Below are 24,590 nucleotides of genomic sequence, written 5' to 3'. Positions count from 1 at the left end.
GTGTTCTGCTGCTGTACAAAGATTACAGAGGTCTCTTTTCATTCGCTTCAGCTGTATTTGCAGCACAGAAATTGCATGAGACAGGCACACGACCTTCATTCTCTAACTAGCCTTGACAACTTTAACAGATCTAAGAAATGCATTTCTAGAAAATAAAATGGGGGTGGGGTGTGGTTTAGGGAAAGCTAAGGAAGAAAACAAAATGCCTAGAGGAAGCAGAGCCTGAACTTTTGATAAAGTCATATAGAAACACAGCAAATCCCTGTGCTCCTAGTTTTAATCCTTAAGAATATCTAATAATTTCATATTACACTTAAGCAGTGTCTAAATTCACAAAATCTGTGCTCAAGGCCTACAGAAAGATGCCAGGATGCCACAAGCTTATTGTAATATGAGACAAAAGTGATTAGCTGTTCTACACAACCAAAAGCAAATGCAGAAACCCTTACCCCACAGCTGTTGTAGCCAGCACAGATGTTACCGTGCTGACCAACACCTAATTTTGTGCAGCTAACATCTCTCACAGCTACATATTTCTTTCCACAGATGCCCTGTGCCTCCCTACACAGGGGATGGTTAAGACTTATCTTTTATTTTTCCTAACCTTGAGTCACAAGCAAGCAGAGATGGAGGGCAATTCTTTACACCCACCACCTCCAAACATGATAGCTACCAGAAAGAACACATGTCAGTGTGGATCCCATGGGAAGCAGCTGCCAGTCACTTTTTTTTGAATAGCTGAAATGAAGAATACCAAACCAACTGTGTGAGGATGCTCTGGCAGCTACGGCAAGGTGTTGATTATTCAGTGCTTAAGGCAGAGACTGAAAAAACAAAACAGTAAACAAATGGTGATCGCAAACGGAAAGATATTTAGAGATGAAGACAAGATAAGCTGGCCTGTGGGCAGACCTTGGTCAGCCATAAGATGTAGAAAAGACCAAAATAGCTTGGTTCTGTCAAAGCAACACAGGAAGGACAAGGGAAACACCCAAGCACTTATTGTCTCCCACAGCCGAATTGGGGAGTGGGGGAGAAGAGCTTGCAGGCTCATCACTGGGTCCAGACGAGAGACTGAGATGAGGCTGTGGCACCCTGGGAGCATGGAAACACCCAGGTATTTCAGTTTGGAGACGATCAACCTCACACAGAACAGATGAGCACTGAGGATGCCAGGGACGGCTCCCGAAGAGGCTCCACGAGTTTCAGGAAAGCAGAAAAAGAGGCTTTCCCTCCTGCAGCTGCACTAGTGGGGCTCTAATATTTCCACAGTTATTTGTTAACTTCAGCAATTCAGAAAACTCCTCGTCTAGTCCATTTAATTCACAGCCCAACGACCTGTTGGCCTGAAAATGTTTAATTTTAGCAGATGCCATCTCCTATCTTTTTATTTTATAGATGACAGCCATCTTTATTTCATCTGTGACATTACACAGGGTAGATCTACCCCTTTGCTTGCAGGTTGAGAACGTAAAGAAACAATTACTGCTATTTCTTTCTTTTCTATACAATTATTTACAGTTTTACCGTTCACATCAAGCACTGAATCTATACTGATCTGGAATGACTTCTTCCATTGCAAAGTGCATTAAGAGCTTTATCTCTAACCACATCAGAATTCACTTTTTAGTCTCCTATTCATTAATATTTACCTTTGTTAATGGACTTTTTCTTGCCTTTTTTCCTATCCTTCGTATTAACTGGTGCTTTAATTTACTTTAAGTAGGATCTCTTCGCATGACAAAAATATTACTTTCACACTTGTGAAATCATAGATCTTTTGCCTAAGCACATGATACAGGAAGATTCTCAGATTTTGCTATCATTTTCCATCTAAATGCTTCCAGACAAGTGCCAACACATGAACTTGTAGAAAACCTGCTCTTTTTGAAGTCAGAAGCAAGCATATTTCTAGGTGAGGCTGTATTCTGCTTGCACAAACATAACCCAGTCATCACTGAAGCACGAGGAACAAATTAGTTGGCCTGTGTTGAGTGAAGAATTTTCTAAATGCAAGATTAATCTGCTTATTTACCAGACACATTTAGTTGAAAAAATGGAAGTTTTTAGTAATTAACTACTATTGATTTAGGATGTTTAGTAAGTATCTGCAGATTAGAGCTGTTCAGTATATTTTTTTATTCCTGTGAATTACACTGATGTTTGAGGAACGAGCTCCTTTTCTTGCACTCATGGTATGTACGCACATTCCCATGCTATACGTGCTATTCCCATAAAGGAAACTGATCCACCAAATCTTTCTTACAGCATCTGCCCCCACAGCCAAAGCACCTCAGAGCAACTGCTATTCATCTTCATACTGTATTTCTTCAGCTCACAGCCTAATGCATCCCTCAGGTTCTTTCGCCTGATGCGTTTAGCTTTTGGGTGTTCTGGGTTTGTCTTTGGTTTTCTTTTCCTTTTTTGTAAAACAAATCCACAATGGATGAGTAGATGGCTAATGATCAAAAGTCACATCACACCTGCACAATTTCCAGAATCAAACAAGCCGCGTGTTCAGGGATGGGATGCAAACCTGTGGGTTTGTACTCCTCTTCAGAGAAGGCTGTGACAGTGTCCCTGTGTTGACCAGCCTTTATCAGCCACATGCGGGAGAACACGTGACCCTCCTTGCACCTTTTGCCTCAACCTTTCGTCATAAACACCACGGCTTTTCTGACAAAACAGAAAGCGGTTTTATATATACTGATTACTCTCTCTGTACTTTTCCCTCTTAGTCCATCTATATCACAAATGTATATATAGTTCACTTATAATTATCTCTAGACTAAGTGAAATTCCTCGTAGCCTCTAAATGAGTTTGGAAATAATAGTAAATCTTAAAATAAACAGAAGTTTTTTTTTTCCCCACGTATCAATTCTCCTTTTCCAAAATACCACAGGCACGCAGTAGTGGTTATTTTTTTTGGCACCTCTTCTGACAGCGCACAATATACCACAAATACCTCCCTCTATCTTGTTCCCTCTTCATCACGATTCCTTGTCCTACCCACTGCGCTACTGAGAGAAACTTCTGCATTATCAGTCATGTGAAACACCATCACTGCCAGCTCACCCTACTGCCCACTGAGTAAGAATACCCTGTCATACCATGTGAGCAACCTACCTAAATATAGATGCGGGGCTTTTTCGACACACAGAACTAAAGGGGTGTCAATCTGCTTTGGAATGAAGCAGTTTATGGGGTGAAGCATTTACATCGTGCTGGGTGTTCCTAATGCAATAGCAGAACACTAATGAAACTAAACATGCCAGTCCTAGTCAGACAAACAAGATAAAACTTTCATAACATAAAGAACTGCCATCAAGCTATTCCCGACAGAAAAATAAATCCTGTCCTGAGCACCACAAAAATCCTTATTGTATTCAAAACATGACCAAAACACCTTACCTCAAATACTGTAACTTAAAACTGCAAATGTTTATTTCCACACGTATTTCTTTCATGTAAAAAAATACATTTGGCAGCTTCAGTGTTTGCAGCTTTATAAACTAAGGTATTCAGTGAGGCTTGTACAAGCAAAAAACTTCCAAAACCTAAACCACCAGCATCATATTTTTTATTATTTTTTTTTTTCAGCAAATTGGTTAAACTGCCAGACTGGAACCATAGATTCACATTTTTTATGCTGATCAGGATAGGATTTATTTTTCTAGCTGGAAGAGCTTGATGGCTGTTCTGTTTATGTGTATTACTATAGAATGCCCAAACAAGCCTGAGGCTTTGCTTTCAGGCATTGTTGATTTAGACACCGCATTGGACACTATAGCCTGAAGTCACAATAAACATTTCAGTCTTGGTTCCCAAATCATTTAGAAAGCAATTGTTATTTTAAGCTCGACTGAGATGATTCAGAGAGATTCTCTGCCATGCAATGTCCCCAACATTAAGTATGTTAACAGTACCTTGGAATTAACTTCATATGCAGAATCACCATAACTATAAAAGCAGGTTTCCACAGCTCCAAATTATTTCTTCATATAGATTCATCCACACTGCTCCTTTATATACATTTTCTTAGGATTTTCTTTATTTTAAGAGGTTTCTCTATTTCTAGTAAATAATCACAAATATGTAGGAATGCTGAATGAACAAACTTAGCACACAACACTCTGCTAAAAGCATAAAGTTATCTGTCATGCTTTTTGCAGGAGTGGCTCACATATTTATACTTCTGTCTCTTCCCCCAGTATTTCTTTTTTTTTTCCCTGCTTTGTTGTTGTTTCATCTTATTTTTAAGGAAGCCTTCAACATACAGGCAAAAATTACACAAACTTCAGTTTACACTAAACTAAAAAATACACATCAAAACATAAGAGAGCAAATAAGCTATCATGATATGATATGATATGATAGCTTAGTATCATAGCTAGTAGGATATTTCATCTCAAATCCTTTTTCTACTGATACACCATTTCACAAGCCTTTCACAGTTGTTTTCATCTCACATATTGCTCTTTATCTACTTCTAGTTTAAATACCTCCAGCCCACACAATCAATTTCAACAAATAAGGAATGTTCAGCTGTGTGGTTTGTTTGTTTGTTTTAATGACCTAAAAGCATATTGACTGTCTGTGGATCTGTGGAGGAGAGAGCTGATAAGGCTGTTACATTTTTTCATAACACTTCATACTTGTAATAGCTGTAGGTATGGCAGCATGCCTCGCTGACTGACCCCTCACTGGATCCTTGGCGTACACTTCTGACAATTTAAGAAGCAATTATATGATCTGGGCACTTAGGACAGCAGAAGATGCTCTCGGAATGCCAAAGCAGAAGGGAAATTATTGCTTAACTAACAATTGCTGCATTTTGTTTAGTGAGTTTCCTTTTGTTTTAATTTGATATTTTATTTAATATACTTCAATGTCTTTCACATTTATTTGCTGCAGGTGTGTTTTGTTTTTTGTTTTGAAAAAAGGAAATCAGCTGTAGAAAGCAAGCATACTTGGCAAAACACAAAGATAATAATGAATAGTAGCCAAGATCACTAATGAGCTCCTGTGGAAGTCTTAAGGAAATCTATGAAGGCATTAGTGATCATCTCAAGATTAATAAAGGCATCAATTAATGTGCTTTTTGGACACATTACATTTCGTTTCAATACCTCAGCTCCACAACCATCTTGAAGCCTATATTTCTACATTAGCCTATATTTCTTTTTCTGGACCCTAATCCATCATAACCTCATTATTCAAACTTCAGATTCTCTGATGCCAGCAACTATTGACCATTTTAGCTGTTACTGAACTTCCCTCCCATATCGTCCTCTTCACACCACCCTGCTTTCCATATCTCATTCAGACACACCGGACCAGCAAGCAGCAAATGAGGATGAAACGCAGCATGGACCAGTTGGCTTACTTATCTTAGTTATTCCTACAGCATCAGTCACATCTCGGGTTTAATGACAGATGCACGGCTGGAAGAGCTCAAGCTGAGACTACAACTTTCCTCTCCAGTGCAGAGGGCAGTGTCAGAAACATTCATGGGTATTGCTGCAGCTCTGGCGGTGCCAGCTTGGCTACCAGCGCTGGGCATTGGGTGCCTTATTGCAGACAAGCTACCGGGGCTTCACCTTCTCTGCCAAAAACGGTGCTTCTCTACAGTGAGAGGCACTTGGCAAGATGTCCTCTCAAACAGCATTTTACAAGGCAGCTTTAAAGTTATGCTTTTAAGGCTTTAAAGTTCTGCCACAAGGACAACTCAATGATATCAATCAGCTCTTGGTGTTACTGGGACTAATAGCAAGAAAAAAAAGACAACAGACTGGGAGTTTTCATGGGTCCGATGCTAGGGAATGTGACAGACAGCTAATCTTGATCTCTCTTTTATTTATTTTATTTTTATGACCACTGAATAGACCGTGCCTCTAAGATCCATTAGTTATTTTTGTGAGCTGTCCTTCCATAGTTGACATCACTGAGGGAAAAAAAATCAGACATATATCATACTTAAAAAAAAAAAAGGTACCACAAAACAAATACCAAGCAAACTAGACCAATGAATTTATGATTATTTGCACCACTTATAATTCCTCTGGGATATTCTCTCCAGGCTGGTTAGGGAACTTTAAGGATAGAATTACCAACATAAACACTCCTCAGTTAGCACAGCCAGCAAACAGAAACAACCTGATTCCAGCTGAGCAACTCAAACGGAAAACGTTCTATGCAAGGCACCGCCCTCTTTGTCCTGGTCTTTACCTTTGGATTTGCCCCTGCTCACACCTGGATTTTCTGGGCTAGGGGCTCTCAGAGGCCCTGCTGACAGCTGGCACTGCATTCAGCTTGTGACACCAGCAGTTCTGCACTTGGTTGGACACGTGGCAAACTGCAGCACCTGACTTGCTGGAACCAGGCAATCCCAGCATTTGCAGCCTGAAGCGTTTATTTTTGTGTTTGTTATCCTCAAGTCAAGACAGTCATTATTGCTCTCCTCAACAATAAGAAAAAAATAATTTGATTTTCATTTTAAGTAAAAATAAGCAAGGCATTTGTTATGTGTTTCACAGTTACAGTTCTGTACTTTTTTTTTTTTTTAAACAAAACCAATCCATTCAACCCATTCTTCAGCTACCCTACTTCAGGCACGCTATGCTCTCTACCACTCACTGTGCACGCACATTAGTGCACAACTTTAAAAGCGTGGCTCGGAGGCCACTGCCACATCCAGCACCGATGTCAGCAGCTGCCAGACCGGCTCCTGCCGCAGGCAGCCTCCCGCAGGCACTGCAGCCTTTCTCAGTTTCTGCTCTGCTGGACCGTTTGTTGACAATTCCCCCGCTCCCTGGAAAGTTCAGCATAAACACACATGCATGCTTCAGATGCTTCCACACTCACCACAGAAAAGCCTTATTTAAAAAAAATAAATAATAATAATAAAAAAGGAGGTCTCAGTTCTAAAAGTCTCAGAGAAAACTGTTCTCTGACCCGATTTATTTATCACGTCAATATGTTTACTGAAGCAACCTCTGCCACGCCGCAGGTGGTGTACAGCAAGCACATTGATTCAGCTGCCCAGCGCCATGGCATGGGCACGAAGAGCAGAGCACGCGGCCCCATTGCCCTGCCTCTGCCAGAGCTACTGCTGCACACCAGAGGACTTCATGTGGGTTTAACAAGCCAGAATCCAAGCTGATGCCATGGGCTGGCCTTCTGCATTAGTACTGGAAAGTGAAACACAGCAGCAAATTGCATGGATTTAAACCCTTGCCTTGAAACTTGCAGAGGGGAAGGACTCTACCAGTTCTTCTCATCGCCACCCAAAAATGTGAGGGATTTCACACCTTCAGAAGTAGGTAAAAGTATAAAGTCTTTGCAGAGTTTACAGCTTTTTGCCTTCCCTGATCATTAATGCTAGTTTCCAGCCCTATTTCATAGGGAGAGCTGCACATCCAGAATGCTCATGGCCAAAACCTTTGGAAAAACTGGCATGGAAGTGCTAACAAACAATACGGAGAAGGACCATGAACGAACAGTGTTCATTTACAATCAGGACCTGCTACTCTAACTCTTCACTCCCCCCAGTGAGAAGTGTTTACTGGGAAAGGACAGCAAGACCAGAAGAGAACTCTAGAAAACCATATGACAAAATCTCAAACCATGCATTAGCAATTAGGAAAGGGGGAACTTCAACAAAGTGAGAACAAAAATTCCTATTAATACCCACTTCAAGCAAAATTGACTTTACCTTGCCAGGACTACCATGAAATTCTAGTGTATAACTACTTTTCATCCACTAAAACCAAAGTAAATGGAAGGGCCTAAAACCTTATGTACTGACTGGTCATTATTTTTATTAATTTTTGGTGACTTTATCCCTGAAATCAGGGCTGTAATGGTTTTCTTCAAAACATTGCTTGTTCAATTTAAAAATAACTCACAGCCCATCATACTGCAATTTTTACGTGTCAGATACTTAGAAGATGACGAAAGAAAGCTAAATATCAGAGTACTCAAAGGCTAGTGACTTAGAGCTAAAATAAACACAGAGTGACTTAACTCTTAAACACACGGCTGTCTGCATGCACGTTAGCTGGCAGAGCTTCCTGGCCAGTCTGCTGAAAAACAGTGGATGAAGTAGCTTGGTTGAAAGCAGCACATGCTCACTGCAAACAGTAATCGAGCAGTTCTCAAGACTGGACTTGTGCTCTCTTCCTCTGGTATTTTGCATCAATTAGACGAAGAATGGGATTTAGATGCTTTTGCTGAACTTTTCAGCTCATCTCAAAGTCAATGCAGAACATCCGACCCCCAGGAACGCCAGTAGAAATATAGATATATATCAACTGAATTCAGTGCAGTTGAAATCACCAAGCCATTGGCTCAGGTTGTAGTTATTGAATTGGTGGTTTTGATAAAATTCCTTTTGTTTACCAACATAAACAGGAGTTGTTTTTTTTTTGTCCACTTCTGCTTGATTGGGTGAAACAGTTCCACATAAGCACAAAGATAATCATCTCAAGGAAAATTTAAGCTTGTGTAAACTTTAAGTTTTTAAAAGAAACTTCTTGGATTCTAGTATCTAAAACCTGCATTCCTTAACCTAAACTCCTTAACCTCAGTGTCTAGGGCACTGAGACAATGTAGCTGCATACAGTTCTGTAAGTCTACTCATTAAAACTACTTTCATTGGAACAAATATGAATGTGGGGTAAATGATGCATAATAATATCACTGTTGGCATTTAAATAAAAACTGAAGTTAATATTTTGACTCTTTTCTCTCCCAACACTTATTTTATGCCAAAACCCCCTACTGTTTTACATGTGCAGTTAAATTAGTCCTTGCTGCAGTTAAAATATCACCACACAAAACAGAGTACTAAGGAGCTTCACAAACACATTTCCTGAGCCAATGCTGAAAATAACCCACAGGAAAAGGCTGTTGTTGAGCACATAAATGGGTCTTTCATCAATTCCCATCTGAGATACTCTCTTAAGTTACGCATCAGGAACCTGCAGTGTGTAGCGTCAACGGCAAGTGGGGACAGGGAGGTCCAAGCTGGAGGCGGGGAGCAAGGCCAGCATTAGGTGACAAACACGCCAAGTTGGCTTCCCTCTTCTGGAGGAACAGGAAATATGTAGAAAGAATGCTGAAATCAGGAAAAAGCAAACGTGGAACAAAAGAAGAAACCCTTAGAGATTGTGAAAATGTACCCATAGGGAGAGGGCACAGGCCAAAGGAGGCGGCTGCGTGCCCTGCGGGGCCCCAGCCTCCTCCTGACACCTCACTGCGCTGCCTCGCCTGGCACAACGTCACCGGGAGGAAGGACGAGGACATCCTTGTATTGTACCGGGGATTGATGGGAACAGCACAGCTATGACATTTTTGCCTTCTGCAGTGTGCACTGCATTGGTGGGAGATGAATGATAACACAGTTTATCATTTACTTCATAACAGATAATGCATTTACGCTCAAAATGGCTCTTTTAACGCATACGGATGGCGGGTGCTCTGAGCTTAACATGCCGTAACTTGCTAGACCGTACAAAACAGTGACACAAGGAACCACGCAAAGCCTTTCTGGAAGCAGCAGAGGGATTCGCCCAGCAACCAGCAATTGTCCCCCACCAGGCCAGCCTTGTCTCAGCTGCCACCACCAGCTTTCTCCCCTCATACACGCAAACACACCCAGCCCCAGCTGGACTTTGCAAAATGAGAATGTCAGGAACTTCAACCACATCTATTTTTAAGTAGCACTTACAAACTTTGATACATTAGAAATCTTTTACAACTGCTTTTCTAATTCCGGGAAAAAAAATGCCATGCACCGTATCTAGGTCAACTTGCTTCACCATTTCTTTCTATCAACCAAGAGCCCTTTGAAAGAAGATGAAGGATAAATCAAAGCCACTCAGAAGACAAAAACTCTATTTCATGACAACTTTGGAGATCTTCACAATTGTTTTCATTTCATAACACTTTTCTAACATTTTCAAAACTGGATTGTATACGAGAATGATGGACTTGGTTTTGGAAATATGCAGTTTTCCAATTAATTTCTCTCCCTTGGAGGTGACAAGAAAGCACTGGACCACAGAATCTTTTCCAATGTCAAAACAAATGAAACCAGCACATTTCAAACACATTTGCATGAGCATGTGTCAAAACAAACAAATAAACAAGTAAATAAAGCAAAAAAGTTCCTATTTTTTTCTGGTTAAAAAGAAAAAAGATAAAAGCTTGGTATACTTCTCCCAGACTGTTACAAGATTCAATTATTGTCCTAGAGTATGTATCTTCTTCTTATAATATATGAATTTATTTCAGGTTGTATAGCAGACTAAATTATAAACCCGTGTGACTGAAAACCACCCCAATACTAGGGAAAATTCCTCCTGCTATTGGAAAATCAGGCCACGAAGACAAAGATTGCATAAAGATTCCTGCAAGAAAAGAAAGAAAAAGACAACATACCCCATATGTTTTCTTAAGCAAAAAATTCACTGCAAGTCTTTCACGCAGTTTCATTGCACTACCCTAGCATGATAAAATAATTAACTCAACAATACAAAATAAAGTATTTCCAGGCCCATAGACAGTGATTTGAGCTGACCCTCTGGAAAGAGAAGATGCTCCCAGAGTGGAGTACAGCCACAGGGAGAAGTTCCCAGCATCTAGATACACCCAAATCCTTCCTAAAGTCTTTGGGTCTGAACACTGATATTTTTACCAATGTTACCATAGTTTTCTTTAAACACAGAAATATAAACATAATGCCTTCAATACCTAAAATGTATTTCAAGCATTCAAATCTTAGTGTGTTCGAAAAGTGTTTTAAAATGTTATTTGGACACTGCAGTATTTTGTCAATTTAATATTTCTCTTAAAAAGTTTCTGAACAGGAACCTTGAAGTTGTCCTCACCACCCCACCGCACCCCACCCACCCCCCCCCCCCAAAAAAAATCCCTCACCCCCAAAAAAAGAAAAAAAATCACTAACATAGCCAATGACTAAACAGTACCACATTTATCTGGTGTAACACTGCTCGTAAGAAGCATGCCTCAACCCTAATGAAGTTCAGTACATCAAAGAGGAATACCTATCAAAGCCAAGCGCTTAATCACACATATTTCAGTACTAAATTCACTGTTCCAGGAAGGCTTTCATGAAGACACAATTGACCTCTTGAGGACTCAGTCACTGAATCAGAATTTAGTCCTGATAACTAAACTTACATTTTGCACTGAGGTGTTCATTTCTGGAAAATCAATGGACTAAACTAAATCTGCACAGATGGGGGAAAATAGGAAGTAGTCTATAATGAAAGCAACATTAAGATCTCAAAGCATTGTTGTCACATGGCACACCTCCTGCAGCCCTTTCAAAAGGAAAATCCTAGCAGGAAATACAATGACGATGACACAGCTATAAATTTCATCCAAATCAATTAGTAATCACGTACACTTGCAAAACCTTGAAGGTACAGCAACAAAAGTAGCCGGTAAATACGGTATGCTGTTCCTGAAGGGTGGAGGGACAGACTCACTGAACCTGAAGAACAATTCTCTTGCCTCAAACAATAAAAAAAATGCAAAAAGGAAGTCCACGAGATCCAGAGAAGTTTAAGTTACTGTTTTCTGCAGCATGACATATGTTCCAAATAATTTTTACTTTTCCTCCAGACATATGTACACTCAAATTTACTTTTGGTTATAATGAAGATCTTGTCATCTTCTTCTTCAAAAAAAAAGTTATTAAGAATAGAAGGATAACATGTATAAATAATTCTCTTTTACCGGTAGGTTTTAAAAATCATGTTACTTCAAAATAGAAACATTTCGATCTGCTGGTTTCTGATAATATTAAAAGCAATTGCTGTGTTGGTACCAGCAGCACTGACTTTTCTCCTCAGATTTCAGGCCTGGACTATTAGTTTCTCAAAAGTAACACCCTCAAAAAAAGCTGTTTTCCTTGTTGTTACCTGCAAGTAGCTAGTGATATTTAAAACTTATTTTACATTTAGCTGTACATTTTTTTATCCCACAGCATCTACTCTTCACTCCCTTTGTTTGCAGATTCCTCATAACAATGCATGCACTTTCATTATCCATTTTAATTTGGTAGTCAAACAGGTAGACTAGGGCAAAATAAACAATCCTTAAAGACCGTTTAAGAGACTCTTTTTCTACAGTGGAAACAAAACACAGATTATCTGCTATCAAGGTTCTGTCATTACTGTCTTTATTCAGCATATTCAGCTGATGTGCTGATAATCAAGAAGAGCCACCAGGCTCCCACTGTCAGGCTCTGTCCCCACTCTGTGGTTCACAGCCCACACCAGGACACTCACTCCCCTCCTTCTAAAGCCAAGCCCCACATCAGCAGAAGGGAAGCTGACATCAAGTAACTCAAAAATCAAGTGGTTAGTGACAACTGGTACCCACACCATTAATTATCCAGGCCTGCCATTCTAGATTTAAATTCCTGTGGGAAGGCCAAAGCAAATAAAAATTATCTGAATTTAATAAAACATACAAATTTAGGCTAAGCACATCAGAAGCTATTAACATTCTCCATTAAAGCCTACTGGTTTTACCAGATAGGATCAGGGAAAGCTTCTCAGTAGCCACTGGAGCACTGGATACGTTACGGAGATTTTACATCTTCCTCCACGAAGAAATGTAACGTTGGGGAGATGCTACTGAACTCTTCTAGTAACGGCAAACCTTGTGTTCGGGATTAATATACTGCATATATGCTTTTATTATGACTAGAAGTGTAGGCAATCAGTCTATGAACTTCTCAGAAGAAAAATCTCATTTGTATGCTGGCTTTTATCATAAGAAAACCTGCTTTGACACCCATTAGCAGTGCCTCACAGAAGTTTTATGTACCATGATCTATGAAAAAAAGGTAAGCACATGTTCTGACAGGTTGGGGAAAATGCTAGCAGTAATTATTACAATAACATGGCACTGTTTCTCTAACCAGTTTTATAATACCACTTGGCACAGGGAACGATATAAGTTTCTTAAAGAGCTATGCAGAAAAGGGAAAATGGCATTGATAAAGAGGCTACAAAAGGAGCTAGGAAAACAACGGACGGGAAAACCAGAGAAGCTGCCTGCTTGGCTTTGGCTGGGCTAGGACCCTGGCACCCTCCAGGCAGAGCCAAAACCAGCCCTTGCACCTGCTCCTCCAGCCCCAGCTGGTCTGTCTCAGGAGACCACTGCCCCCCGTGTGTCTCCTTTTTCTCCTTGGGATTTCTTTGTTCCCTGAGATCTACTGAAGTAACTTCATGCGTAAATAATTTCCTACGGTAGTTTCTGACTGTGACTCTATAGTAGTTTAAAATAAACACTGAGATGAAGTGTTCTGGTTATGTTTTTCGATGTGTGCTTTTTAAAGAAAAACACAACACAAACCCAGTTCTGTCAAGAATGCCCAGCTTAGGGAGCACTACAGGTACAGATGTGCCAGGGTACAAGAATCACTTAAACCCTTAACTCACTGTCAGTACTGAGGAGGGATGCTGTGGAGAGGGAATAACCATAAATCTCATACACTCAGCCAGGTGAGAAAACTAAGCAGTCACTGCAGTCTCATGCCTACTGTGCTTTATTCAGCAAAACGTTCCTCTTCCTAAAACAAAGAGAAACACTCACCTGATTCACAACCACAACACAAGCCCAAAATAATCAAACATACATGAAATATATCCTTCTTTAAGTTTGGACTCAAACTTCTTCAGTAAACCAAAGCAAGGAAACACCAAAAGCATGGAGTCAACAGCCCCAAAATATACCCAAAAATTAGGTTTATACAAAAAACATACACTCAGTCTGGAATTTATGGCACTTAAAGAATTCCACGATGAAAACAAGAAGCACCCTACTGTAAACAAGAAAAATACTCAACAAGCATATGAGCAAATATACCAATACCAAGCCCATAACTAGAAATCCTACTTCCCACAATAAAGTTTCATGCTTTCCATCAAACAGTCCAAAGTTGAGAATATCAACTCTATAAACAATTACTAACGAAGGATGCCACTTAAAATATATCTCCTCCTCTATAAGAGAACACACTCCCCTAGAGAATAGTAAGGCTCTTTGGAGCATGCATTTGCTGCTTACGCATCCAAAATGAAGCTTAGCTTACAATCACATGTAACTTTTTTTTTTTTTTATGGAGGATTTCTATCTCGTTTGTTCTCATCAATATGCAAATACTCTCAAGAGTGTAAACAAGCTTGCTGGGGACTATGAAATACACAAGTTGGGTATTTTGTTTAAATCCTTAATGCTGGTTTGAGACAACGCTTAAGGATCTGCAAGACCAACTGATTTGCTGAATTTAATTAGTTAAATAATACCAAGTTGGGTCAAAACAATGCTTCACCCATTACCATACTCTGACAGACACAGTAGGAAATGCTATTTCAGGAGAACATATTAGCCTGCCCCTCCCTGTGGCCCATTCCTCCTGCCAGCAGCCACAATCACAGCACTACAGATGTTACGAGGTCTGCACCTGCCTATTCCACTTAGCATCTGTTTTGGACATATCTGTGAATCGGGGCAATTCCTTTTTGAATCTGATGAAACTATCTATCTACCTCCACCACCTCCCTGGACAGCATAACAGCCGTTTGCTCCCTGCCCTGCAGCAAGTGCTTCCTTTCACCTACTGTGTCACAAAACCCTGTCTTTCAGAAATGTTTTGTATGGGTCACACAGAACTCATGCACTTCCACTAACTTTGTTGCATCTGTGGGCACAGGAAGACACAGAAGACTCAGTGTATTCAGGGAGAAGTAATATCTTTTCTTACACCAGAAAAACTTTCAAGACCCGATGAAGAACTTGCATACTCAAAAGCCTATCTGCTTTTCCAGCTGTATCAGCTGATCTAAAAATATATTTATTTCTCCTACAAACCTAGCAACTGTGCACTCTATGGACATTTTCTCAAGTTGATCCTGAGATTGAGGTAAGGTTCATTCCTCCTTATTTACGTATTCTTGAATACAAAAACATGACTGTATCTAATTGCTTTAATTAAAACTGTTAAAGCACACACATGCATTTCCCAAATTTTGATCACAAATGAGGAATAAATAGCTTATTTTTCCTCTTGACTCTCTTAACCAAGTGCAGTTTCAGAACTTCAAAAGCAAATGCAGAGATATACACTAATGACCGTTCTGCTGACATTTAATGAAAGGGGTACAGCCTCTCAGCTCAGCCCCCAAACATGTTTACAACCACCAGAGCTGCAAGTGAGATGTTTAACCTCCCTTTTCTCTTTATTTTACCTGCCATGTCTCACACGCCTGCTTGCAGCTTGAAAAGTCTCCTCCACCTCATACAAGCCAGGGCTCTGGTCTTCCACACTGCTGGAATTCTGCCATTCCAAACACAGATTTTTACCAGCACCCATAGCAAAAGGCAAGTTCTCATACTCCGGTATTTCCTCATAGTGACGCACGTTCTCATATTCTGGAGCACAACTGCTGGTTACAGAATTCAAATGCATTTGGGACAAAATCTCCCCCGACAGTGCGTGCCCATCTAAAGACTCCAGCCTTTGGGTATTTCGCATCTCAGGCTGGCTTCTGTTTCTCTGCCTCTTCTTCTGCATTGCTGGACTACTTATTTCTATGGAATGTGCCTTGGCAGACTTAGCTTTCCTTTCACTGCCTGCAGATGCCATATGCCGGTTGTTACCACTCCCACACCCTTCTCCAGTGGAAAGGTTAGCAACAGAGCTATCCATTGACTGGCTGCCTTTGGACAGAAATTTTTGGAAGTCACTTTTCATTAAGCAAACCGACAGCTTCATGTTGAGAAACTTTTTCAAACTATTTTTCTTCTGCGGGTCTTTGCAAGGCTTGTCTGTCCTTTCCATGTCCACAGAAGAGAGAGATTTGGCCCTAGGCTTTGTCACAACCGTCAAGTGGTTGAAGCTGGGAACAACACTAGCAGTTTTTAATGACTCAGAATTTCCTGAAAACGGAAGAATAGGATGAGGTAACTTCCAGACAGGTTTCTCAGAGGATCGTTTAGGTATGTCACAGGACGACAATGCACCTTGCTCCTTGACTGGAGTGTGTGTGAAGTGAGATCCTTCCAAAAGGCTTTTCGATTTGTCTTCACTGGAGGCATAAGAACTTTTCTCCACAAGCTCTGCTGATGCAGCTTTTTTCAGCAGTCCTGCAGCCGGTAGGCTGTGCCGCTGTGGTTTCTTAGGAATGACTTTTGGAGAACTTTCATCCTTTATTTTCGGTTCTTTATCTTCCACTTTTTGTAGGGAAACATGAAGGCTATTAGAAGTAGGTGAGTGCTGACTGCCAGTTAGTTTGATTTGCTTTGGCAAACTCATAGACAAAGTATCACACCTGATAAAATTAGTCCTTTTGTCCACTGCATCTAGCATATTAGCATCATCTTTCATCTTATCCATGGAGTTACCTAAGTCATGGTCTGTATCTAAAGAACACTCAACATTTTCCACCAAATCAGAAGTTTTGTGAGATAACTGAAGCAAAAGACTTTGCAATGTTGACTCTTCAGTATCAGCAGGTTCCTTCACTGGATGCTTTTTCTCTGCAATGTTTTGAGTTATCTCAGATTTTTCAGGATGAAGCACTTCTGTATCATTGTTATAACAAACACTCTGACCAAGGACATTAATTTTTGCTGGCTTTTTAAGGCTTTGTTCAGCAGACCCAATGGGATCATTCTCTGAATTAGATGGTTCCTTTGTTCCTTCTCCTATGGCGTCTATGCCATCCTGCCGAACTAGACATGCAGCACGTGGCTTTCTTGGCTTAGGGATAGGGAGCATTTTTGAGCACAGGACTGAACATGTTTCAGAGGAAGCTTTATCAGTGTCTATTTTCATACCCATTTCACCTGAAAACATACTATTGATACTTAAATGTTCATTTTCCAGGTTTTCCTGGTCCAACGGGCAGGAGCAACTGTGATGGTTTTCAGTCAAACTAGGACAAGTTTCAGACATCTGAAACTCTTCAACAGTGCGCTTAATGTTAATATTTTTTTGCCTCCCATTAGCTACCTCAGAAGAAGGCGAAGACTGTACAAGTTCCATGAACTCTATTTTAACATCATCCCTGGAGCTGTTGCCATCCCTTTTGTCAAGTTTGTCTGCACACCTGTGCCTCACAGGACTGCTGTTGGGGAATACACCATGAGTTAGAACATCTTTAAGCTTCTCTTCCAAAATGCTGGCTTTCAGAACTACCTGATTTCTATTTGCCAATTTTTCATTGGGACTATCCCCCAGAGCTAGCAGAGTTTTTTCACCTACTTTGATGTTCTCTAAGTTTTCAAAGTGCTCAAGAATGATCTGAGTTTTACAAGTGTTCTCCCCATTTCCAAGCTTATGAAGGCATCCAATTTTGCAAGACGATACCGGTAGAATATATGCTGTGTTTTCTGTATTCCCTTCTGAGGCTTCATTTTTATAGTTCAAGTGGTCTAGTGTTTGTGAAGAATCTCCTCTGTGTTCCTCAAAGCTTTTGGTACTTTTCCTTGTAGAGGATGGAGGCTTAACTTCTGGAATAGACGAGCTCTTGAGAACCTTCGGTTTTGGTGCAATCGCTGGCTTAGTTTTCTTTGCTGCTTGAATAACACCAGAAAGTACAACATCAGGCTTCGGTGCAACAGGTGGAGGTGTCGCCTTGTGTCCTACCACAAATTTTGGTTTGGGGGCCACAGGTGGCTTCTTAATTTCTAGGAAGGATGGAAAACAAAGATGTTAGTCACCATCAGCCCACAGAACAACTTCACCTGCATCACAGCATTATTAAAAGTCTTGTAATATTTAAATCACGTGCTCTACAGGACACTGGTGTGTATATGTATATATTTTTCTCCTAAAAGCATGCCTCCTTTCCCTCATGTTGCCTTTTTTTTTTTTTACTAGTTGCTTTTCTTCTTTTTAACAGGCACAATCAAGGGGTGTTGGGAGAAGTCTTCAAGGGTATCGTGTTTGTTGAAAATCAGTTTAACTTTATGAGAATGCATCTCCCTGCTCAGATACCAAAGTATGATGCTAATGAAAGCAGGACAGATTAGCCTGATTTTGAATTTTGAACTATAGTAATACCTTTTAAAACTGTTGCAAATTTGTTAAGCGTCTAGTGTATAATAAGCCATGAAGAGCCAGAGTAACTGCCAGGACAGTTCAGTCCCTTCCCTTACCACCTTTGGAAACGTATAACCTAAAAATCCCTTTTCTCTTCCTCTTCTTTTCAAACAATATTTAGATATTTAGATGGATTGCCGTACCAACTGTAAAACTAGCATATGTCAACACCACCCGTTAAGTGAAATGAGCCTGCGGTGTGAAATTAGTGCAACAATTTGCAGCAAGTCAGTGTTTTCCTGACTTGCTGTATGAGTAAAACGTTATTTCTGTGCATCTTATAAAATTACTCTTCCCAGCATGCTACTGTGACCTAGAAACAGCCACCACTGCTATGACTTATGACCCACTTGACTGCAGTGGATGACGAAGCCCAGAGAGAGTAGAGGGCAGGAAAAGGAGCACAAGAGGAACTTGGAGACTATTGTGCTCTGATCCCACTCTTTTTTTTTTTTTTCCAAGATATGCCTGAAGCATTTTCATGTTGCAGCAGATAATTTATGACCAGTGCATATCCTGGATAATAATTTCTACGTGCTCAGAGGGATTTTGACATATGAAGACTGACTTATATAGTAAACAAGTTTCTCATTCTATTTTCTTTAAGTGTACTACCTCTGTATTTATTTGCTGTGTTTTGAACAGTATTTTTATATACTTTCAGGAAGTCGTAAATGTGTTATATAAAAATGTCAAGAAAATATGATAATTGATGTAACACACACACAGGGATTGGTTAAGCCATTGATTAAATACTCCTTTCAACTTTGGGCACGGTGAGTTATTATTATAGATGTGCAACTCTATCCAAATTCCTGGCCTAGAACATAAGAATAAAGTTTCAGTCTTAGGGATTTTTTTCTGTTTTCTGTTTGTCTTGTCTAGATAGTTAAATCAAAAAAAAAAAAAGGCAGATGCATTCAGATGCAAGCATTTCCCAAACACTAAGCCACTGCTCTAAGCAGACAGCCAGAAACAATGTCTCCACTATAGAAACAGGAAAACGATGTTTTTCTAGGACATGAATCATTAAATGGTATCCAGACTGATTCTGCTTAGGCTTATAACAGCTGCCCTTGCTGCACTTCTATTAGCAAAGAGGTAAACGTGATGGCAGAGACAATTTTTGAGACGTTTTGCAAGCGGGAGTGCACAATTTCTTTTGAAAGGTATGGCTCTATGTAGCCAAAGATGACGGCCAACAGTGACCCAACTATCAGTTACTGCAAAGGATGTACCACCTTCGATTTCCTCTCCAAAAACAGGGATTTCCCATACAGTGAACTGCAAGTCAGTAGTTTGCCAGGGGAAAAAATTAACCCTTTGGATGGGCAACCACTGTTCCTGAATGGCAGAAGACAAACTTTTTGTACGCTGCTTTCAGACAATGCAACTGCCCGTTCGGGTGGGGAATGAAGTGATGGCAATAGAGGACCCTGCTTTCTGCAGTAAAAAGAGACGACCAGACAGAATGACCCGTTTGTCACAGAACACAGCACAGTGGTAGTCCTGGGACATGCTCAGTAATATTTATTAAGTTGTTAAAGCTCCCTGAAAACAGAAGAGAGGCAGTCTGCCTGGGAAGCCTTCCTGATCCCCAAATGAGAGAAGCAGATTGCAGAAGATACAGGAGATTAAACACTGGCTAGGTAAGTGATAACCCACGTATTAGTTGTCCCACTCCGTAAGCCAAAATCTGCCAACCTCAGAAGATTCTTTCTCTGTCGTGGAACTGCCTAATTTCAGACAGCAATAGCCTGCAGGGTTTTCAAATAGCATACATTAGGGAAGACACCAAGAAGGTACAGTGTACTACTATTATCTGACCATGAGATTCAAAACGAAAACATTAAGATGTAAATGGATGCAAAGAAAACAAACCAGTTGTTTATATGCCAATATTGGAAACCTGGATAATGAATAGAGCCAGTAAAATTAACTTCTGATAAAAAGTGTGATTTAGTAACATTTCTGAAGCCTACTAGAATTTTTCAAATGACTTCAATGTTAAAAGCCATTGGAATAGGCAGAAGAGACAGACAAATTGCATGGTGTAACAAAGACCCCACTATCTGCTTTAACATGATTGCCAGTTGCATCTAAAATGGATAGGGGGTCAATGTATTAACAGGCACGTGACAGTCTCAATACCAAAACAGATCTGCAGGAGACAGCTGAATGAGAAGCCCTTTCAAAATACATTTATGATGAGAAAATAAAGAATCCAGGAAGGGAATGCACACCAATAATTTTCCTCAACAAAACATATTCAAGTTTCTGAAAAATACAAGTGATGAACTTCTAAACAAACAAACAAAGAAAGAAAAAATAACAGCAGCTAGGTGAGGGTAAAAGTGTATTAGATTAGAAATTGGAAATTGAAGTTCTGTTGATTATCAACTAATTTAATTCACAGTATGGGAATCCAAACCATTTTGACATAGTGCAGTGCTTTAAAAGGGACATTTTTTCCATCCTTAAAAGAAAGAAAACTAAGTAGGAGGCAACTACTTATATACAAAGGTGTAAAGAATGACTGGAAGTCATGAGAGAATGACTTTTTGTTAAAGTGACAAGTGAAAGCAAGCCTTTTTGGTGAAAAGCAATAAACATAATCAAGGAAACGCTATGCAAGAAAAGCCCAGTGTGGTGACTTATTTGGATGACAGGGTTTTTCCTGGTGCCAAATAAAACTGTTCACCTAAGAACAGAGGCTGTTGGTTATAATCAAGAGAGCTGAAACTGAAGAGAATTTGGAAATAAATCATTGTCGATAACTATTTTGTATGAGCTACATGCAGGTCTGCAGCTAGGGTGGTAAATAATCCTCCAGATTACAAGGAGATAAATATAAAAAAATTACAGGCATTGAAAATATTTGTGTATGCAGCACCTGCCAGACTGCTAGTGGCATGCTATGTCACTTCTGGCATTCTTACAGGAGAACTTGGGATGAATTCAAGAAATAACTATAAGAAGTATCTAAAGTATCAAAAACATACATCAAGACCCAGGAAAGCTCATCCTGCTTAATTTAGCCAAGAATTTAGGAAGTGAGATGGTGATAGCATATATATGCATGCACACGTGAGAGTTTTATGACTATAGATGGCTTTTTAATCAGGAAACAAAGACACGCAGAGACCCCACAGCCAAACTAGAAAGAAGAGTTGACAGTTATCGTTAGACCCAAGGATAATTAACTACAGCAACACCTTGCCTAGGGTTGTTGTGGAGTCACCAGTGCCTACAGTCAAGCTAAACTCACTTTCTGAGATGGGTAGTAATTTCAGAGGAAATTCCGGGCTGAACATTGGATTTGCCAGCTTGTGTTAGTTACTGAGAGAACAGAGAATCGCTATCACTTCCCCTCTACTTCCCTCCAATCTTACCCCATTGCTTAGAGGATCCCTGCATCCAGGCTAGCATCAAGGGCTACCAGTAAGAAAACCAAATGCTTTTTTACAAAACACAAAGTTATACTTGAATAAACGGATTAAATGTTTAGGAGTCACGGAAGCGGGCAGAGATATCCTCTGGCTTGCTTGACTAGGGAAAGGAAGAAATCCATAAATAAAGTGAGTAACAAACCTGCCATCACCAACAGGAAATCTATTGCTTATCAGTAAACAGCCAACACTATGTCCAGTGCTGGAGGGGAAAAAAAAAAAAAAAAGGATGATGCTTAAAAATACCAAAACACACAATGTTAAAAAAAAAAAAAGGATTAAAAGGGGCATTATATTTCTAACAATAAATAGCCAGTAGCACTGTAGGCCGATGCACACACTCCCTCTTTGTCCATCTGCAGGTCACAGCACAGGCTGGACGTATTTCCCTGGGGCGAATTATCTCCTCCAGTGTGCTGAGGAAGAAGTTACACCCATTCCCATCCTGCTGAGTCTCTCCGTGCCCCTCAGCCTTGCCTGGCAGAATCCGTGTTCCTGTCCTACCTTCGCTGTGCTTTACAGGAGGATGGGAACACCCTGGAGCAGCTCGCGCTCTCAGTGCTTTGGCCTTAGCGCCTGTTTCTCTTCCTCAGACGATAGGGTTGGGCAACTGAGGGCCTCACGTAAAAAGGCTTGTGTCTATTCTCCTACGCAACACCAGGAATGCACAGGAAAGCCAGTAAGACAATGCAGCCCTGAAGAACTGTTATGAAACAGCAGTAAATCTTCTCCTCGGATTTTGACACCGTGCTATCATGCCCACCCAGCATTTATATGAAGGAAAAGGACAGGGGAAAGAAGCTGTATGAAGTTGAACTTTGGCAAAAAAAAAAACCCTCAAATATCACTGCCTCTTCTGCAATAAACCTACTGCTAAGGGAACATTTTCCCAGGTTGTGTTTATGCCCACTTTTTAAAACAACTCCCACATTTGGGAACAGCAAAAGAACAAGAAAAAAATGATGTTCACCTGCACCTGGCCAAGAAAATGGGGACAAAAGGTTCCAGCTGCCAGAACACAAGTCTGTGATCTACGATCGATCATCCCAGCCCTCCTTTACAACCAAACTAACAGGCTACTGAATGAATACAGAAGTCTGTTGAGCAGCACAGGCCGTCGGGCAGCCATAATTGGATATTGTGCTTTGTGAGCTCCCCACAGACAGAGGGGTCACTCCTGGGACCCAGAGTCCTCCATGGGACGGGCTCTGGTCACCCACGAGGCCACCCTTCTTGGGGCCCTGCAACCTGCCCTGAGGCTGTTTTTTTTTTTGAACCATGAAACTGTAGAAAGGCAGTGAAACAATCAATCAGAGTGAGGTAAGATTTTTACAGCAGCTGGGCCTAAATTTAGGGTACAGGTACCCAACCAAGTTCCTATGGGGGTAAGCCAAGGCGTGAATTTAACGAAACAGCCACTCTGTAGTAGCTGTCCATACACATACTCCTATCTTACTGTATGTATACGAGAGGGCAGGCTTTTAAAGACCTTTCGGGGAGAGATAATTATTGCTATATGCTGAGGACACATTCAAAGATGACCGTGATGGCAGTGAGCACACTGCCGGAGAAACAGATACAGTATTCTAAAACTCAAGTTCTCTAACAGCCTACATTTTCACAACTAACAACAAGACACTTCAGTTCAATTACTTTGCTTTCAGTTACAGAAAGGGTTCGTTAGATACACACCTCAAAAAAGTATTCTGAGTGCATTGATTTATTTCCCGTGAATGCGTGTTTGTTTTATTATGCAGAGGCTCTGATTTTTTCAGGTGCCACAACGTTAAAAAGTAAACAGAAAGAGGGGTGAGTCACGACATCCCGGAAGATAACACGTGTAGTTTTTAAAATACAAGGGAAGATGATGGTTTCCAGCCACTACATTTTTAGAAAACATCCTAAACAAACTGCAAAAGGAAAACATTAATTTCAAAATCGTGGGTTGTTCAGCAACTTGTTGAAATAAAACAGGAAAGTTGGGGATAACTTTAGAGCAAGTGCAAGGGATGAATAAACAACCTTTGAAGATCACATGTGGAGATAACGCCAAGTAACTCTAACAAGACTTGACATATCAGAGGGTTAAAGGGGCACTAAACCCTCGAGGCCTCATTTCTTCAGCGCTTGAAAGCAATGAGGTTTGATTGGAAAAGTCACGTTGATTTTGTTTATTCTGTTATTGCCCTGATTTTTTCCCCTTTGATTTACATTTTTGACATTAAAACGCAGTACATAGTTCTCATTGCTGCTGTCAAATCAGATTTCGAATCTGAGCTATATGTTCTGCCCTCACCAAGTAATCTGTACGGATTCACATATAAGGGTTGTTCCTTTGGCAAGAAATAATAAACGTCGAAGTTGTAACTCTGAACTTTTGTTTTTCCCTTTTAAAGGCAAAGCCTTTACTTGAAGACAGCACAATAGTTCCAGGCAGAAAATGAGTAAATGTGCATTCATCAGCATCATATATAAATAATACGTGGTACATGAGAAACCAATGCAACGTTAGCTATAACTGAAAGGTAAAACCAACCCACAGGTTGCTCACTACAGTAAGATTGTTCATAAATTATCTACAAGTATTTTAAATAAGTGCTATCATTTCTGAATTATGAAGAAGCACAGATTTACATACATGTTTTTGTAGAGGAAAGCAACAGCTATGAAAGAACAGCTTCATCTGTCACACAGTAACACCCAACTCTGAACTGAGATTTAACTGAAACAATTTTGTAGAGGAAGTAGAAAAGAATTGCAGCAACAAACTGAAAAAGCATCATATCATTTAGAAAGGCAAAAAGCAAGCTAGAGTGGAGTTAAGGCTGGGCTATTAATGTGGACCTTCTGCAACTTCTGGCAATGGACTGAAGCTGTGTTCAGCATTTCTCTCCCTACCACAGTTCCCTCAAGTAGCACAGTCTCTCTTTCAGGGAGTCCTGTTTATCAGTCTGAGGTCGCTCATCTCTGCAAATCATAATTACAAACATTA

At 40.3% G+C, this 24,590-nt stretch overlaps 1 protein-coding gene across 2 annotated transcripts in view; it reads right to left on the bottom strand.

Annotated features, from left to right (window-relative positions):
* FGD6 (FYVE, RhoGEF and PH domain containing 6) overlaps positions 1-24,590 on the bottom strand; it is a 72,868-nt gene that overhangs the window by 46,518 nt on the left and 1,760 nt on the right. For both annotated transcript variants that reach the window (XM_035551665.2, XM_035551666.2), the window contains exon 2: positions 15,292-17,734. In XM_035551665.2, coding sequence (XP_035407558.1) covers positions 15,292-17,734 — 2,443 coding nt within the window. The remainder of the gene's footprint in view (positions 1-15,291; positions 17,735-24,590) is intronic.

This window comes from Cygnus atratus, chromosome 1 (assembly GCF_013377495.2).
Source record: "Cygnus atratus isolate AKBS03 ecotype Queensland, Australia chromosome 1, CAtr_DNAZoo_HiC_assembly, whole genome shotgun sequence".
Taxonomy (NCBI): domain Eukaryota; kingdom Metazoa; phylum Chordata; class Aves; order Anseriformes; family Anatidae; genus Cygnus; species Cygnus atratus.
This window is presented reverse-complemented; position numbering and strand designations above follow the sequence as displayed.